Genomic DNA, 18977 nt, shown 5'->3' with positions numbered 1-18977 from the left:
CTTATTTGCGAAGTTAGTACCTTATTTGTGATCGTCATTTTAGAGTGCAGACTTAATGAAAAATTGCAACATGTTATATGCACATATCATTACATATTTGCGGATCCCCTTGGGGATGAGTTACTGAAAGAAAGTTTGCACGGTATCTCATGAATGTCGTACTATATCCGTGCATTTAGTACATTATTTGCAAACTTCACTTAAATTCACATGTTATATGCGTAGATCACCACATATTTGTGAATCTCCTTGAGGATCAGTCAGTGAAAGGAGGTTTGCACAATGTCTCATGGATGTTATAAAATATATGTGAATTTAGTACGGTATTTGAGAAGTTACGCATGTTTCAATCACATGAGGTTCACAAATTTGGTTATGTGAACTTCATGAGGTTCACAAAAAAAAAATGCGCAAATCTATATTTTAGTGAGAGTTTGCAATACTAGGAGAGCGTACCGATATACTGTATGAACCTCAAGTTTGCTCGTGCGAACGGTAAAAAGGTCCTAAAGAAGTCAGACATTTGTGAATTTGGCCATGTGACAGATTTTAAAAATTGTAGAGCATTTTTCTGGTACAATATGATCATTTTCTGTTTTTACAATTAGGGTCAGATACCAATCTGATCCATGTAAATATGCTTGTGAGTAAAACTGGCAAGAATATGAATCAAACCAGGCCCCTCATTTAAAAAAAAAATGCAAGCACACACTACAGCAGGCAGAGCCAGCATAAAGGCTAGGTCTCTGATCGTGGGGGTGGTTTGTCCGTGTAAATATAAAAAAAGGTGCAGTTGTTGACGGCAATGTCGGAATATATTTTACTTGTTTATGAAATCTTTGTTCAACTCAACCAACCCGAGACCCAATGATGAGTTATAAGCAGCCTGAGAATTCAAATATATATATGTGATCAGACTTAAGATCTCTCATATCATACTCAACAATTATCTGGTTGGATTTAGATACAACCAAATGGGCAAGAGCCCACAAGGAATCAGGCTCATCAGCCAACAAGAGGACCATTAAGGTCTCAAAGCATCTTAGCCGTTAAATTTACAGCCAATGATACTCTTTATCCGAACTGGGAACGGCATGAAAAAAAAAAATCTTGGGCCACCCTTCTGGATGGCCAAGGAAGCTTGTTGTTTCGGCCTTGAAAGTGGAAGATACAAACCGCATGTTTGAGGTATTAAACTCCTGACGTCCTTCAACTTGAACGCCTTAAACGGACCCACCAAACCAAATGTGCTAAAGCTCTTATGGCCAGATACTCTCCGAGTCACTGGTAAGAAAACAAAAATAATTTGACCCTTTCAGAAAGCATTTAAGATCATGCAACATGTAACCTAATCATTACCATGCAAGGTTCACCATATGCCCATTCTTTATCAGAAATCATTACATCTCGAGTTGGACGACACAACCAGGCCAAGTTGAGATTTTCCGAAAAGAAAAGTTCAACAATCATCCTGTACAATCTCAGTATATTCCACAGCAATCGTGGACATACATACAACTTGTGACTGCATAACATCCTTGGTCCCAGCCAGCCTCATCATCCAAGGCACTGCTCCCATATTGCAAAACCAACAGAAACATATAGGACGGATGGATCGAACTACAAAAGGTGAGCCAAACAAAACATTTCCAATCCCAAACCTTACAACGTTTAGAAGAACGCCCACGTTACAGAGGTACTCGATCCAATCACTGGATGCCATGTATCCCACCCCCTCCTCCCATCCTCAGTGATTGGAGGTACTCGGTCCGATCATTGGATCTTCCCTACCATCGCTACGCTTGCTCGTCTCGTTTCCACTACTGCTCCTGCTGGGGCCTGACATACTTCCAATAGACCCTTGCACTTGAACCCATCTTGCTGGGGTCTTAGCTTGGGCCTGTGAACCAGACTCCCATTTTCTCGTTGACTCATGAGTGGCATTGTCAAGTTGCAGTGCACGCCCTCTCCCTTGGCCACCCCAGCCTTGTCCTGAAATACTTCCAATAGATCCTTGCACTTGGACCCATCTTGCTGGGGTCTTAGCTTGGGCCTGTGAACCAGACTCCCATTTTCTTGTTGACTCATGAGTGGCATTACCAAGTTGCAGTGGACGCCCTCTCCCTTGGCCACCCCATCCTTGTCCTGCAACTCTATAATTATCATTGGCCTTTGAAGTTGCACTATTTCTTTGACACGGTCCACGCCTGAAAAGTTCAACTTCTTTTAATCATCTTTCAATAATTTCAGTCAAATAGTAATGAAATCAATGGTCTCTTATACAATATACCAAATCTCAGTTTTATCTATCAAGACCACATGATTCATGATCAAGCCTTGCAACGGTGTGCTTATCAACTTGTGCAGATAAGTACCTTATCTCCGTGCTGCGACCGTAAAAACCTCTTGGGTTCCCAGATTCTGGAGCAGTTTTTGGCATGAAGAACGATCTACAGAACTATGAGCATTAGATACCACAAATGACTAATAGGTCTTGAAACAAAGAATGAACTGAAAAAAAATAAGAAAAGCAATTAGGAAGGAGAAAGGGAAAAACAGCACTTGTTAGAGCTTCGGCCAAATGCCTACATCCAAGAGTGGATCAGGTAAAACATTTTATGTAAAATGATTAATGCAGGTTACACCTGTCCTGTGATGTGGGGCCCACTATCCGTTTGGACAGATGTTAACATTGTAGAACACCATTTCACCTGACCCGCTCTCCTAGTATCCGCTGGAAAAAACAGTCTCCCTCTTTCCTTTTCACTTTGTTCAATCTCTCGTATCAATCTAAATTAATCCTAAACAATTAATGCTAAGATAATGATAGATAAAATCTCAATTGTTCCATCAGATCTTGAAAATGTGGCAACTGAAAATCTTGCTCCAGATTTACACAGGTCACGTCAGATCGGTACAGATTCTAGCATTCAATGTAAAGTAATAATTCTTAGGACAAGGAAAACAAACAAATAAACATAGAGGGATACACCTCTTGCCTCTGTACGGCACATGGTGGACATCTACCCTTGTATTCATGCCACAACAGTGTAGTCTTGATATCGTCATTGGTGATCGACTGCAAGCAAAATGCAATGATATCACGACATTTTTCTTTGTGATATCATAAAAGGTATTGCGCTTTCTAGTCTGATGATTGTAACCTCAAGAAGCATGTCAATCCAAATGGGATTTATTTGTGGGCAGTGAGATCTATATAGATCACAAACTAAATATGTCAGAATTAATAAGTAGCAAGCATGCACACCTTTTCAGGGTATTCTACACCTACTGGTGGCCATGGCAAGTGCTCATGCTCAATCGGGTTCTTATAGATAGAAATCCTATAAAAAAAACTGAGCTGGATTAGAAAATAAACTGAAAAGCTTGTAGTGACCAACAAATTAAGATGAGGAAACTTACAGTGCATCTTTGAACAACTCCTGGGAAGTTGAGGATGAATTAAGAGTCCACAAGGACAAATCAACAGGGCATAAGAAACCATTCATGCCATCGCTGTAAAGCCAAAGCAATGACAGCCTTATTAGCAGCATTACTGTATTGCGAAGCCTGCACTGACATAAATGTGAATCCTCCCTAGATAATGAACAATTCATGCAGCTTTGTAACTGTTACCTGGTTTCAGGATTGATCATTACATATTTATTGCTGCCTATGTCCGAGTCATCTTGGTACAATGATGTAATTACTGGGCCTAAAGTGTTACAATTTCTAACAAAAATTCTGTCATAATTTGAAGTATTCCTCAGATTTTCTTCATCCTGAAACTTTCCAGCTAAGTAGTTAGTTCTTGTGGCCAAAGATTCCTGCCAATAGTTGACAAAAAAGAAAAGTAGGTTGCTATACCGATAACTTATGATCAAGCTTCTTGACTTCTTCTAGAAGTAGATTCTCATCAATAAACGGCAATTTGGCAATTCCCTTCAAAATAGAACATGACACAAGAGACACCCTTTTAACAGCTTCTTTGCAATTCAATAACTAATCAAGCAGAACCAATAGGAAAGACTGGCAGAAAATGTATACACCGATCTACCTGCCACAAGTACCGCTTTCCATGAACATCCACTTCAAAATCTATTATTACATGGAAAAAAAGTGTGATGTTAGAAGATGATCAAGCCATTTTTCCTATAGATGGTCTTGTCAGCAGCATATAGCACAGGACAGAAGAAATGATCAACATACCAGAAGGGTAGAAACTAGAAAGTGGAGACTCCAGGGAGGTCATAAGTAACCTGTATGCTGTGGGAAGTGCATGAGAACTGCCATGGAGAACACCAATTTTTTAGAAAAGAAAAGCCTAAATATACACTCCAAATGTAGTTTTCAAGCCTATCTTACTTGCCCAGATAAGTTGTTGCATCAAAATCTGACACAAGAATCTCAACCAAAAAATCCACCAAAATGGTTCTTTTGGATCTAAATTCCAAGGATCCAAGGTCTCCTAGAGTCCTTGCAACCTTCCATCAATGAGTCTTGATTGACCACCCATATTGATGGAAAATGTCGATCAAGAACACCCATTTTGATGAAGATTGTCCATTATGGCATATGATTTATCTACCTATCTTAACAAAAACTCTGACAGTAGACATTCCACCTTTGGGCAGGAAGAACTGCCAATAGTTGCTCAAAAGGTCTGAAAGGCACACCCACTTGAAAGTTCTGTGTTCTACCCATACCCTTCAAATCAGACACAAATGGACCGTAGTGGTAGGGATAATACCTACAGAAGTGCATCAAATTTAGAACATATAGTTCCGGTCAGGTAAAAACATTGAGGAACATGATCTAAGCATCCAAAAGAAAATGATCCATTTAGTTAGAATGATTGTGTTTGAGAAGGATCAGATCCATTGGACCATTAACAACCCAAACCACTGACAACCCATACTGAAACACCATTGTGGCTTTCCTTTCCAGAGTCCATATAGGATCTGTAATGAAGTATGCGGAATTACAAATAACAAAGTGCAAAGCACATACAAGTCCAACAATGGACAATTACAAAGAAAATAGACTAGCACTCAAGTGCACACACAAGTCCACGACAATGCCAAAGGCTAACAAAAATGAATATTATTGAATAGTGAGGGAAAAAAGGAGTGCTTTACATGTGGGGGGTTACACCCCTATTTATGGGGGGGGGGGGGAGGGGGGTGGACAATGCATAAAAAACAAAAGAAAAAGTAGAAAGAAAAAGGAAAAATAAGAAAAGAAATAAAATAGTTGCTTCTAATAAACAACTATTATTACATGTAAAAAGACAAAAATGCTCCTATCATATATATATATATATATATATATATATATATATATATAACACTCCCCCTCAAACTTTATGGGGAAAGAACTGAAGGTTTGCTAAGGAGAAAGAAAAAACGAGGTGCAGGAAGAGCTTTGGCGAAGAAATCGGCCAACTGGTCGACAATGTAATAGTTCCTTTCAGATACTCATCACAAACATAACAATTCATCTCAATATGTTTGGTACGCTCATGGAAGGTGTGATTGCTTGCAATATAAATTGTACTCTTATTGTCACTCGATGTATTGATATAATGATACCTATATCACTGAGAAGACTTTTAAGCCACACAATCTTCATTGTCGTTGTAGCCATTGCACGATATTCAGTTTCAGTTGAGGATAAAGATACTTTTCGTTGTTTCTTAAACCTCCAAGAAATCAATAAATTTTCTGAAAAATACAAAAACCAATACTTAAGATTTTATATTTTGGATTACCGCCCGAGTCAGCATCAGTATAAGCAGTTAAATCAAAAGATGATGAAGAGAGAATAAGAAAAGCCCTTTCGAAATGGTGTTTTTAATGTATCGCACAATCCTCATTACTGCTGCCATGTGCAATGTGGTAGGGGCAATACTAAAACTAGCTAGTAGCATGAACAACATGAGCAATATCAGGTCGAGTGATGGAGAGGTAAGTGAGAGATCCAATTAATTCATGATATGGAGTACGATCTTCAAGCAACACACCATTTTTGAGTCTTAATTTAGCATTTATGACTTCTAGGATCTCCACCTTCTTTTCATCTGAAACTCCTGATTTAACACATATGTTAGCAACTAATTTCATTTGAGAGAGAATATATCCTCTAGGAGGGTAGGCAACCTCAATTCCTAAGAAATATCTCAAGAAACCCAAGTTAGACATATCAAAAGTTTTCTTTAAGATTTATTTAATTTCAATAACGCCTTCTTTGTTATTTTCTGTGATGATCGTATCATCAACATATAGAAGAAAAATCACAATTAAAGTATTTTTTTCTTGACAAAGAGAGCAGTTCTTCCTGCCCGAAGGTGGATCTTAAATTAATTAAAACATTACTAAATTTATCAAAACAAGCCTTAGGCCCTTGTTTAAGATCATTCAAAGCCTTTTTAAGTTTTAAAATTTTTTCATTTAAGGAAGAGGTTCCACGTAGACTTCCTCACCAAGTTCTCTATTTAAAAATACATTTTTAACATCTAATTGAACAATATGCCATTTTTAATAGACGCAATGAAAATGAGAGCTCAAACACTAGTCATTCTTGCTACTAGAGCAAAGGTTTCCACATAATCTATTACATATTCTTGAGCATACCCTTTGACAACTAACCTTGCTTTATATCATTCTAATGATCCTCCACTTTTAGTTTTTACTTTAATAACCCATCTACATCCTATACATTTTTAACATCTAATTGAACAATAGGCCATTTTTAATAGACGCAATGAAAATGAGAGCTCAAACACTAGTGATTCTTGCTACTAGAGCAAAGGTTTCCACATAATCTATTTCATATTCTTGAGCATACCCTTTGACAACTAACCTTGCTTTATATCATTCTAATGATCCTCCACTTTTAGTTTTTTACTTTAATAACCCATCTACATCCCATAAGTTTCTTACCTAAGGGAGGATCAACTATTTTCCATGTATTGTCTTTTTTAAGAGCATTAAATTCAAATTTCATTGCTTCATTAGGGTATTGTTTAACATCATTATAATGAGATGATTCATAATAAGAGTGAAGAGTTATTAAACATACTCTAAAGTTTAGAGAAAAAGAGTCATATGATACAAATCAAATTAGAGCACTAGAGAAAAAGAGTTATTTTCTAGGTTGGGATTCTTCTAAAGGTATGTTTTGAGAAAACTTGTTAAGGGCACATGGATGATTACCTTCACTCCGTCTAGTATACATGTGTAGCATTTGATACATTCAAATTTTCATGTTGATCACTACCCTTATCAAAAATCGGATGCTCAATACTAGTTATTGTCAAAAGATTTAAATACCTCAATAGAGTTGGGCTCGTCACGTCTTGGTAATAGATCAAATAGAAATGAATAATCAATTTTTTCTTTAGATTCTTTGTTATCAAATCCATTTTCATTCTCAAGAAAGGTAATGTCTTTTGAAACATAGAGTTTACTATTTATTGGATCAAAACATCGATATCATTTTTTATTTTCTCCGTAGCCTGAAAAAATGCATTCAATGGCTTTTGATGATAGTTTATCATTTTTATGAGTAAGAACATAACACTTACAACTATGTCACACAGACTCTTCTAACAGGGCACTGCACCCATGTCGCACCCGCACCCAGACGGGTGCGACACATAGACACAACTTCCTTTGTGTTAGGTGAAGTCAACTACACTGAAGTCCATTTCTATCCAAAAGTAGATTCAGTTAACCCTAATCAAGTCTATTTTTATCTATATTATATATAAATACATAAATGCACACAAATACACATAGTATTAACTTAAAACTGTTAAAAATTATATATATAAATATCCTCCCCGCACCCTTGCACCCAAGTTTTTTTAAAGTGTCGTATCACCGCATCCGTACCGGCACCTATATGACATAGACTTACAATAAAAAATTCTTAGCCTCTTAAATTTGAGTCATTTTAAAAAGCCTTTCAAATGAAAAAACATTTTTTAATGAAGACAAAGGAGTTCCATTAATTAAGTTAATGGTTAAAACGACTTCGGCCCAAAATTTTTTTTGAATGACCTTTGAAATTAAAAGAGTCTTAGTGGTTTCTATTATATGTCTATGCTTTCTTTTCGCTAATATATTTTGTCCTGGAGTTCTAGAACAAGACCTTTGATGACAAATTCTATTTTGTTTTAAGTAATTTTGAAAATCATTGGACATGTATTCTCCTCCTGAATCCGATCTAATAATAGAAAGGTTGCTTAGGAATTGGTTTTTAATCATTATATGAAATTTCTTAAAAGAAGAGAACACATCGGATTTATGACTTAGAAAATAAATCCATGTGTATCTAGTAAAAGCATCAACAAAAATAACGTAATATGAGTAACCTCCTTTTGATATGATAGGTAAGAGACCCCATACATCCGAGTGTACTGATTCAAAAGGTCGTGTATAAACAAAAGTTCTTCGAGGAAAGGGAATTGCTTTCATTTTTCCAAAAATGCAATATTTAAACGATATATCTTTTTTATTATATGTATTTTTCAAAAAAGGAAAGAGACATCTTCGAAAAACTATGATGCCCAAGTTTCTTAAGCCAAGTATCAATACTTTTGACATGTACAAAATTACAAAATAACTTGGGTGGAAGGGATAAAGAAAGTAAAGATTGCCTCACCTATGGCCTTGCCCAATCAACTTCCCTGATTGGACATCTTGCACGATGCAATCTTTAGGTGAGAAAGAAATTTTGCAAGCATTATAAAAAATTTGAGACAGAAAAAAAAATTAATTTAATTTTGAAACCACCCTTATTTTTGGAACAAAAAAATTTTGAGAATTTTTTTGATACTTTTTTTTTTAAAGAAGTTCTATCGGCCATTGAAACATAAGATGAAGTAGGATTAATGTGAACTTTGAAAAAAACATTCTTATGAGGTGTCATATGAAAGGAAGCACCCGAGTCAAGAATCCACATAACTGGAGGAGAAGAAGAAGATGCAATGGCAACACCCGAAGTGGAGGATGATTTGAGAAGTTGTTGAAGTGCCTTCGATATTTGGTTATGTGTGTCTTTAATATCTCATATATTTTTGCTTGCTTCTTCTTTCTTAAGTATGATTTCTCCAACAAAAGCAATTTTACCTTTAAGCTTTGGACATACTGCGGTTCATTACAATGATGGCAAGCAACATCCTTCCTATATCCACTGTTATAGTTGCGCCCATTACCATAGTTATTTTGATTTACAAAATGGGGTGGCTTATAGGTTTTTACATTGAAACCCAGCCTAATAACAACTAAAATATCATCATTCTTATTGGTCATGCTAAGACAAGTTTCTTCTTGACATACCTCGACAAGAGCATCTTCAAGAGGCATAGCTTTGATTATATGAAGAAGAGAAGACCTCACTTGTTCAAATTTCAGTCTTAGTCCATGAAGGAATTAAAAAAAATGCTCTTTCTCAATTTTCTCTCTTCTAATTTCAATATCTTTGAGAGCCACTTATTTAGGCTCAAGAAGTGTTAATTCATCCCAAAGAGGGGACAGAATGATAAAATAACCATGGACACACATGTCCTCTTTCTTAGTGTTAAAATATATGTAACTATATATATATATAATACCTGATAGGTATTATCGACTTTTCACATAGTTGTTTTAGTAAACAACTATTTATTTTTTTCCTTTTATTTTTATTTTCATTTTTTATTTTTCTTTTTATTTTTGTCTCACAACCCAACCTAAAAAGGGGGCCCACATAGAGTCGTTGGGGGCTCTCAACGACTCTATGTGAGCCACCTTTTGGCTCTTCTTTTGAGACCCATTGTGAGTGTATAAATAGGGGTAAACCCCTTTGTATTCTACAAGCTCTAGAGCTCTCTCTTTCAATAAAGAGTATTTATTTTTAGTTTGTGCCTTCCTCAATTGTCCCATAGTGGACTTGGCTATTATCTCTCGTGTATTGGTCCATTGTTGGTCATTGTAAATGCTTTTAGCATTCTTTATTTTCCACATACTTCATTACATGGTATCATAGTCATTCGGTTCTTAAAGGAAGAAGCATGAAATTCATCTTCACATTCCTTGTATTCTTCTTCATACCTTTGGTGGCATCATGGAGACCAAAATCGACCTTCCTTCAAGCACAATGAAAAGAACTATACGATGTGGGCATCGGCAATAGAGAACAACCTCAAAGGTAAGAAATGTTGGGGTTATGTAATGGGTTCTATTCCGGAACCTCAATTGGAGCTCACCGAGATCGAAGGAGATCAAGAAAAGGCTCATGAGGAAGATGCTTGCCTCAAAGTCATTGAAAACCACCAAAGGAAGGTAGAATATTGGGAGAACAACCACGCCAAAATCCTTGCTTGGTTTATGAACAATGTCGAACTCAAGGTATGTGCTAATATTGCTAAATTTCGCTGAGCCAATGAGGCTTGGTTCTTTATGAAAGGTATGTATAACCAAAAAGACCTTCCAAGAGCATATTTTTTGCAAGAAAAAAATAAAACCACCAATCAAAGTGATTCAAGTATACAAGATTACTATAGTGCATTAAACCCACTATGGGATGAGTTGACTCTTTTAGAACCAAAATGGGTAGCTATGACAGATGTTGAACTAAGACAAAAACAAATGGAACAAGATCGATTGTTCCAATTTTTGTTTGGGCTACGTCCCGAATTTGAGAAAGTGGGGTAATCACTCCTCCATAGATCTATTTTTCCACCAATAGAAGACGCCATGGTCGAAATCACATAAGAAGAAACTAGGCTTGGCATGAGTAAGAACATTGATAAAGTGCTTGCCGTATCCAAACCCGGCAACAATGTCAAAACCTATAAACCACCCCATTTTGGAAAACATGAAAACAATAGTCGAGGAAGAAAGATGCTTGTATGTCATCATTGTTATGAGCCGGGTCATATTAAACCTGCTTGCCCAAAGCTAAATGGAACATTCAAGCCTAAGCTATGTCACAAGGACTCGGCAAACCGGGTGTTGCACCCGCATCGACGCGACGCTAGTGCGCGTGCGAGTGCGGCACCTGGTGCAGTCAACCGAACCCTGGGTGCGATCAACGCATCCAAGGTCATTTTGGTCCAATTTTTTGACTTAAAAAAAGTTTTTCCCGATGAAATGGGCTGCGAAGAGAGGATTAGGGCAATTTTTTTTTGCCCTAATCCTCTCCTCTCCTCTCCTCTCCCGTGCTCCTCTGTTCTCTCGCTCGCCTCCTCTCCTCCCGACGTCTCTCAGAGGAGCACGACGCCACCTCCTCTCCGTTGACCGCTCTAGGTGTGCCCCCGACTCCCTCTGCTCTCCTCCTCTCCTCTTTGACCCCTCCCCTGCACAAAGAGGGCGCAGGGAGGGGGCTCAGCCTTTCCCCTGCCAACAGGGAGCGTGAGCCCCCTCCCCAGCACAAAGAGGGCGCAGGGAGGGGGCTCGACCCCTCACCTGCACAAATTATATATATATATATATATATATATATATATTGCCGCACCCCCACACCCAAGTTTTTTGAAAGTGCCGCACCCCCGCACCTGCACCCATGTGACATAGAGCCTAAGGTGACGTCTCTTGAAGAATCTACCACCAAAGAAGATGAAGGCAAGAGTGACGACCTCAAAGAAACACTTGGTCAAATATCTATGGCTCTACAACAAATTTTTAAGGCTACTTCCTCCACATCGGGTGTTGTCATTGCATCTACATCATCACCCAATACGTATTCTTGAATTTTAGACTCCAGAGCATCCTTTCATATGACCCCACATGAAAATGCATTAACCGATGTTTGCATCAATTTAAAAAGTTCATGTGTTTCTACGGCCGATGGAACCTTTTGAAAAATTACAAGTATTGAAACACTTAACTCTAAAAATTCTCAAAACCTTTTTGTTCCAAAAGTAAGAGTAGTTCCAAAGTTAAATTTGAATCTTTTTTCGGTTTCCCAAATTGGCGACCATGGATGTGAAATATCTTTATCATCAAATGGTTGCTTTGTGCCAGATCTCTAGTTCGAGAAGCGGATTGGACAAGGCCATAGGAAGGGGGACATCTACTATATGGATAGTCTAAACCTTCCTACAAACTCTTTTTGTACTTATGTCCAAGATAAAAGCATTGAAACTTCGCATAAAAGACTTGGACATCCAAGTTATTAAAAAATGTATCTTTTTTCATTTGAAAACAAATTTTGTAAAGAACAAGACATTAATTGCAAAGATTGCATTTTTGAAAAAATAAAATCTATTCTATTTTCAACTAGAACATTTCTTTCCACAAGACCTTTTGAATTGGTGCACTCGAATGTTTGAGGTCCATCTCCGATCATGTCTAAAGGTGGATACTCGTACTATGTTACTTTTGTTGATGACTTTACTCATTATGTTTGGATTTATTTCTTCAATCATAAATCAAAAGTATTTTCCTTCTTTAAAGACTTTCATATGAAAATACAAAATCAATTTCAAAGTAATATATCCATTATTAGATTTGATTCTGGTGGAGAATACTTGTCCAACGAATTTCAAAATTATTTAAAACAAAATGACATTTGCCATCAAAGATCATGCCCTAGAACTCCACAACAAAATGAACTAGCGGAAAGAAAACATAGACATATTATTGAAACCACTAGAACATTGTTTATCTCTAAAAATATTCCAAAATGTTTTTAGGCCAAGCCGTCTTAACTTCAACCTACTTAATCTGAATGCCTTCTTCTATATTAAAGAATGTTTCTCCTTATGAAAAACTTTTTAAATTTTCCCCCGACTTTATTCGCCTTCATATCTTTAGTTGTAAATGCTTTGTTCTCTCACATATGAGAGATAAGTTGTTTCCAAAGGCAATTGAATGTGTTTTTCTAGGTTATGGGAAAAATAAAAAGGTTATAGGTGTTTTGATTTCAAGAATAACAAGCTATATATTTTAAAAGACGTGACTTTTATGAAAGATGAAAATGGATTTGAAAAACTAGATAAACTAAATAAAATTGACTACATGTTCTTACATGATCTTATAGATGATATATGTGATGATTCTATGAATCATCTTGAAAGTATAGATGATACTTGTGATGTATCCAATAGTGAAATATCACCACATAATGGTGATACTAATAATGAAAATATTCATGTTTATACTCGGAGAGAACAAGAAAGGCCTATTAGTGCTTTAGAGAAATTTTCTAACTTACCGAATCCTTGGAAGAAACCCTTGTTCGGCGATCTTCTAGAGAATCCATTCCACCTAATAGGCTTGTGTCATATGAGTCTCTTGCACCAAATTATCGGACATGCCTAATAGCCTTACACTCATATTATGAACCCACTCATTATAATCAAGCCAAAACTCTACCTCATTGGATTGAATCAATGAAGATAGAATTAGATGCTCTAAAAAAGGTTGATACTTGGGAAATAGTCAAACTCCCTCCACATAAAAAAAAACCTATTGGATGCCGCTGAGTCTTTAAGGTTAAAACCAAAAAGCGATAGATCCTTGGAAAGATATAAAGCTAAATTAGTAGCTAAGGAATATTCACAAGAATATGAAATTGACTACGAAGAAACATTTACCCCCTAGCTAGAATGACAAGTGTTAGAACCTTAATAGTTGTCGCATCAACCAAAAAATGGCCTATATATCAAATCGATGTGAAAAATGCATTCCTAAATGAAAATCTAAATGAAAAAGTATACATAGATCCACCGCCTGGAGTTAATATTGGACAAGGTCAAACTCTTAAACTTTTAAAAGCCTTATATGGTCTTAAACAAACTCCCAAGGCTTGGTATGATTGATTTAGTGATATCATGATTAAATTAGGATTTCGGTCATGTTATACTGACATTGCACTGTTTGTCAAAAGTGCAGGTAATAATATTGTTATCTTATTACTTTATGTTGATGACATGATTATCACAGGAAATGATCAAATTAGTATTATTAATGTTAAAAATATGTTAAAAGATAGTTTTAACATGTCTGATTTAGGTTTCCTTAGATATTTTCTAGGCATTGAAGTTGCATATTCTCCCCGAGGATATATACTGTCACAGATGAAGCTTGTTGCAGATATATGTACTAAATTTGAAATTTTAGATGATAAAAATGTGGAGACTCCAGAAGTAATTAACGCAAAATTAAGATTAGAGGATGGGGTTCTTCTACAAGATCCCACACCCTACAGACAACTTATTAGATCTCTCACATATATGACTATCACCAGACCTGACATCACTCATGTTGTTCACTCAGCATGCTCCTACAACTGTGCACATGAGTGCCATGCTCCAGGTCGTTCGATACATCAAAAACACCATAACTAAAGGGCAATTTCTATCCTCATCTTCTTCTTTGGATTTACTTGCTTATACTGATGTAGATTGAAGAGGTAACCCTAATAATAGAATCTCAACTACTGGCTTCTGTGTCTTTTTAGGAGATTCCTTAATTGCTTGGAGATGCAAGAAGAAACAGAAAGTCTCGCTATCCACTACTGAAGCTGAATACCGAGCTATGACAACTACTACAATGGAACTTGTTTGACTTCGAAGCTTTCTCAAAGATATGAGGGTTGACATTACAAGTGCTTCAAAACTATGTTGTGACAACAAAAGTACCATCTACATTATCAGTAATCACACCTTCCATGAGCGCACCAAACATATAGATATGGACTGTCACTATGTTCATGATGAGTACCTACGAGGAACAGTTACTCTGCCATATGTCATATCAGAATATCAGTTAGCGGATTTTTTCACTAAAGTTCTTCCTGCTCCCCGCTTCATGTTTCTTCTTGGCAAACTTTCAGTCATCTTCCCGTAAAGTTTGAGGGAGGTGTTAAAATATATATAACTATATATATATATATAATACCCGATAGGGGTATTATCAACTTTTCACATAGTTGTTTTAGTAAACAACTATTTCTTTTTTTTCTTTTGTTTTTATTTTATTTTATTTTATTTTTTTTTGTCTCAAAACCCAACCCCAAAAGGGGCCCCACATAGAGTCGTTAGGGCCCCCAACTGTCACATTTGTGACCGTTGGGGGCTCCCAATGACTCTATGGGAGCCCCCTTTTGGCTCTTCTTTTGAGACCCATTGTGGGTGTATAAATAAGGGGTTAACCCCTTTGTATTCTACAAGCTCTAGAGCTCTCACTTTCAATAAAGAGTATTTATTTTTAGTTTGTGCCTTCCTCAAGGCTTGCTTATGTTGTCCCATAGTGGACTTGGCTATTATCTCTCTTGTGTATTGGTCTATTGTTGGTCATTGTGAATGCTTTTAGCATTCTTTATTTTTTCGCATACTTCATTACACTTAGTGGATCTAATTTTGTCTCAACAAAAATATTGTCTAGCAAGATCTTTTTATGTATACATACCCTTAAGAATGAACCAAGCTTCATTGACTCTTACAAATTTAGCAATGTTGGCACATATTTTTATGTCAATATTGTTAATAAACCATGCCAAATTTTTTGGCATGGTTACTTTCGCAATCCTCTACTTTTATTTGATGTTTATTAATGGCTTTAAAACGATCATTCCCAATGAGAACTTTTTCAACACCTTCAACTTTGGTGAGCTTTAACGATGGTTCAAGAGAGGTTCTCATCACAAAACTGTTAAATTGTATCTCTTTATATATATATATATATATATATATATATATATATATATATATATATATATATCCTTAATTGTAAGCCCTCAGGGGCATTCTAGTCATTTCTCATTTTTTACGCATATTTATAATTATGAATATGATTGTAATTACTTTTTCTCTTTCTTTTTTCTTTTCTTTTCTTTTTCTTTTCTTCTTTTACTTTTCTTTTGGTTGACTTTAGTCAACCTTGGAATGGGGTCCAAGGTCTAGTCGTTGGACCCCTCCAACGACTAGTGGAGCCCCTTCCAAGGTCTCCTAGTGGCTTATAAATAGGGGTCTTGCCCCCATTATAAATGTTCAAGGGTTTTTACCCTCTCCCTTAATGAAGATTCATTCTTTCTAGCTCTTTCGGCTTAACCCCTTTGTGGGTTTGTGTATTCTCAGTTTATGTGCGTGTTTATCGGTTCTTTTTTTAACCTATTGCATTCAAGGTCATTTTCCAATACAGTATCAGAGCAAGGCGATGATCAAGTTGTTCTTCAGTACATTGGGAAGCGTGTCACTAAAAAAAATGGTTAAGTATTTATTGTTTTTCTTCTCTTTCCTGAGTTTATTCGGTATGTATTCTTTTTCTTGAAGTATCATGCATTATGAAGCTACTTTCTTGATCATTTATATGCATGTGCTTTTCTTTATCATTATGCCTTTTTAATCAAAAAGTATTTTTGCACATCTAGTGCTTATGTTATTCATTAAGATGTTTCTCTTTTCGCCCTTGCACATTAAGTGCTTGTGTTAGTTGGGTCTTCATTGAACCCTTACTTTTCGCATATCAAATCTTTTTGGTAAATTTGTTTTTCTAGATAGATGATAACTCAAAATCTTGTTTTAATGGGTCGTTAATAATGTTTAAATTTCAAGCATAATTTGATATTAATCTCACTTAAACTTGTTCCGGACCTACGTTTGGTCCGGATCCATATATTATGTTTTGTATTTGTAATTTGCACATGTGCACATATTTGTATTTTATATTTATGATCATGGACATTATCGTCCATAATATGTTGATAACAAGTTTTGCATAGGACTTAAGATTGATGAATATATAACCTTTTTCTTGAATTATTGTTTTTTTTTATGCCTGTTAGTGCTTTGAATTTATATACTTAACTTTGTTTGTAAGTATACCTTTCATGTGAATAGTATATCTTTGAAAGGAAGTTATGATTAAAATTTTTGTATGATATGTGTAGTATAAAATTATTACTCTTCTATACTCTCTTCATAATTATTGTTTCCTGGCTTCTTATACTATCACATGTTTTTCAAAAAAAAAAAATCTTGACATATATCATCTATGAAATTTTTATTAAGATATAATTTTTTTAACAAGGATCACTTAATGTATCATCTCATATGAGCAATATTTATTTGAAAAAGTTATCTTATTATTTTGAATTAAGAGTAGTTTCTATTAAAAAGCATAGTCTTGTATTGTTGTCATATGAAATATGGTTATCTTTTTGCATCTTGACATTTTTAGAGAATCTCCAATTTGATTGTCTTCAAGTGTGTTCCATTGTAAAATGTAGGTTTCCTTTCAATGGTTGTTGCACAATTGTTGAATTTGAAAAAGGTGAACAGTGTTTCGGGTCTGGATCCTATACCAGACCCGAAACATTCATGTATAAGTCCTCTGTATTTTCACTTATATCCGGGTTCGGATATTACACGAGACCCGACCCGACCCACAATGTAAACTTAAGTATATTAATACAGCCATTCGGTCACGATTTCTGAATAAAGAAATCGTGACAGCCGGAATCGCTACTTTGGGTTCTTCTCTCTCTCTCTCTCTCTCTCAATACAGGTACAAGATGAAAAACTTTCATGGTATCAGAGCCAAGTTCCCTAAAGGCTGAAAAGGAATTCTGGCAGAGTCAACAATCTGAAAATCCAAGGTTTTTCGTTCCTCTCTTACTCCCCTTCCTTATCTATTTTTTTTTTCCTTTTTCTGAAGTCCCCTGTGTTCTCACATCTCGCGTGGGACTACTTATGTGAATCTGTGATTCACGTGAAATCCACTCACGTGAACCCAGATCGTGCAAAAAAAAAAGGGGCTACAGGATTCCACGTGAACCGATTCACGTGAACCCATTCACGAGAATCATTTTTATTCATTGTTCCGATTCACGAGAATCATTTTTATTCATTGTTTGATCATCTTTTGCCCTACCTTTCCAAATCTATCTCTGCATATTTGAATGCTACAGTTTTTCCCATAATTTCTCATTGCTTCGATGTGCAATCTATCCTTTGATTACTCGTTTCTACACTTGTCAAAAGGGAGAGGTATATTTAACGTGTGAAGGTGTTTTTCATACGTCTTTAGATATCAGTTTTCACAAGTTGAACATCAGTTCTTGCATCCTCCGATTTTGACCATTTACGATCCTCTTTTTCAAAAAAAAAAAAGGGAAAAGAGGGTTAAAAATTTTCGTGGATACTTCGGTTGATTATCATTCTCAATGGATTCTTATCACTCTCAATCAAACCTTTCTTCAAGTTTTCTCAACCAGCTTGTCTCTGAAAAGTTAAACACCTCAAATTTCCTGATTTGGAAGAGACAAATAATTCCTTTCACAAGGTCTCTTAGGTCATCTGGATGGAACCACTTCAGTCCCACCAAAATTTTTCCCAAGAGAAGAAAAAGATATCAAGGGGCGAGTTCAATCATGTATGTCAAAAATGTTGAATTTCTCAATTGGGAAAAGAAAAATCAATCAGTTGTTGCATACATCACATCAACTCTGTCTCGAGATTCTCGTTGTCATTCCTGACAACTGTATAGCGCTACAACTCTGGGAACGACTGGTTCAGACGTATTCACAGGTTTCTCAAGCAAGGGTGGTTTTTCTACAACAACAACAACTACGCCTTCATCCCAAAACAATTGGGGTCAGCGATATGAACCAAAAAAGAAATTCATTTTGGGTCTTCCACATGAATCCTTTTCCTCCAATCATTTCTATCCAACGCCATGTCCTCGGTGAGGTTTAAAGCATTCATATCCTTTCCTATCATCTCCATCCAAGTCTTCCTAGGCCTACCCCGACCTCTTTTAACTAATATATTTTCCCATTTCTCCAACCTTCTAACGGGAGCATCATTAGGCCTTCGCCGAATATGTCCAAACCACCGTAAACGATTCTCTCGCATCTTATTTTCAATGGGTGCAACACCTACCTTCTTACGTATCTCTTCCTTCCGAATCTTATATTTTCCCGAATCTTATCTCTTCGTTCCGAATCTTATTTTCAAGGGTGGTTTTTCTAAACAGAAAATTTCA

General features: G+C 36.2%; 1 protein-coding gene across 1 annotated transcript in view; it reads right to left on the bottom strand.

The window, feature by feature from the left end:
• Nucleotides 1-1557: 1557 nt before the first annotated feature.
• Nucleotides 1558-18977, bottom strand: part of LOC149848665 (5'-3' exoribonuclease 3-like) — a 68389-nt gene continuing 50969 nt past the window's right edge. Inside the window, exons 16-24 of the mRNA XM_090004969.1 lie at nucleotides 4625-4750; nucleotides 4210-4286; nucleotides 4058-4098; nucleotides 3868-3942; nucleotides 3637-3782; nucleotides 3424-3516; nucleotides 2317-2450; nucleotides 1849-2207; nucleotides 1558-1620 (exon numbers count right to left, since the gene is read on the bottom strand). Coding sequence (XP_089861095.1) covers nucleotides 1558-1620; nucleotides 1849-2207; nucleotides 2317-2450; nucleotides 3424-3516; nucleotides 3637-3782; nucleotides 3868-3942; nucleotides 4058-4098; nucleotides 4210-4286; nucleotides 4625-4750 — 1114 coding nt within the window. The remainder of the gene's footprint in view (nucleotides 1621-1848; nucleotides 2208-2316; nucleotides 2451-3423; nucleotides 3517-3636; nucleotides 3783-3867; nucleotides 3943-4057; nucleotides 4099-4209; nucleotides 4287-4624; nucleotides 4751-18977) is intronic.

Source organism: Nuphar pumila, chromosome 1, assembly GCF_984573655.1.
Source record: "Nuphar pumila chromosome 1, dmNupPumi1.hap1.1, whole genome shotgun sequence".
Lineage (NCBI taxonomy): Eukaryota > Viridiplantae > Streptophyta > Magnoliopsida > Nymphaeales > Nymphaeaceae > Nuphar > Nuphar pumila.
Note: the sequence above shows the minus strand (reverse complement) of the source record. Positions and strands in the feature narration are given on the sequence as shown.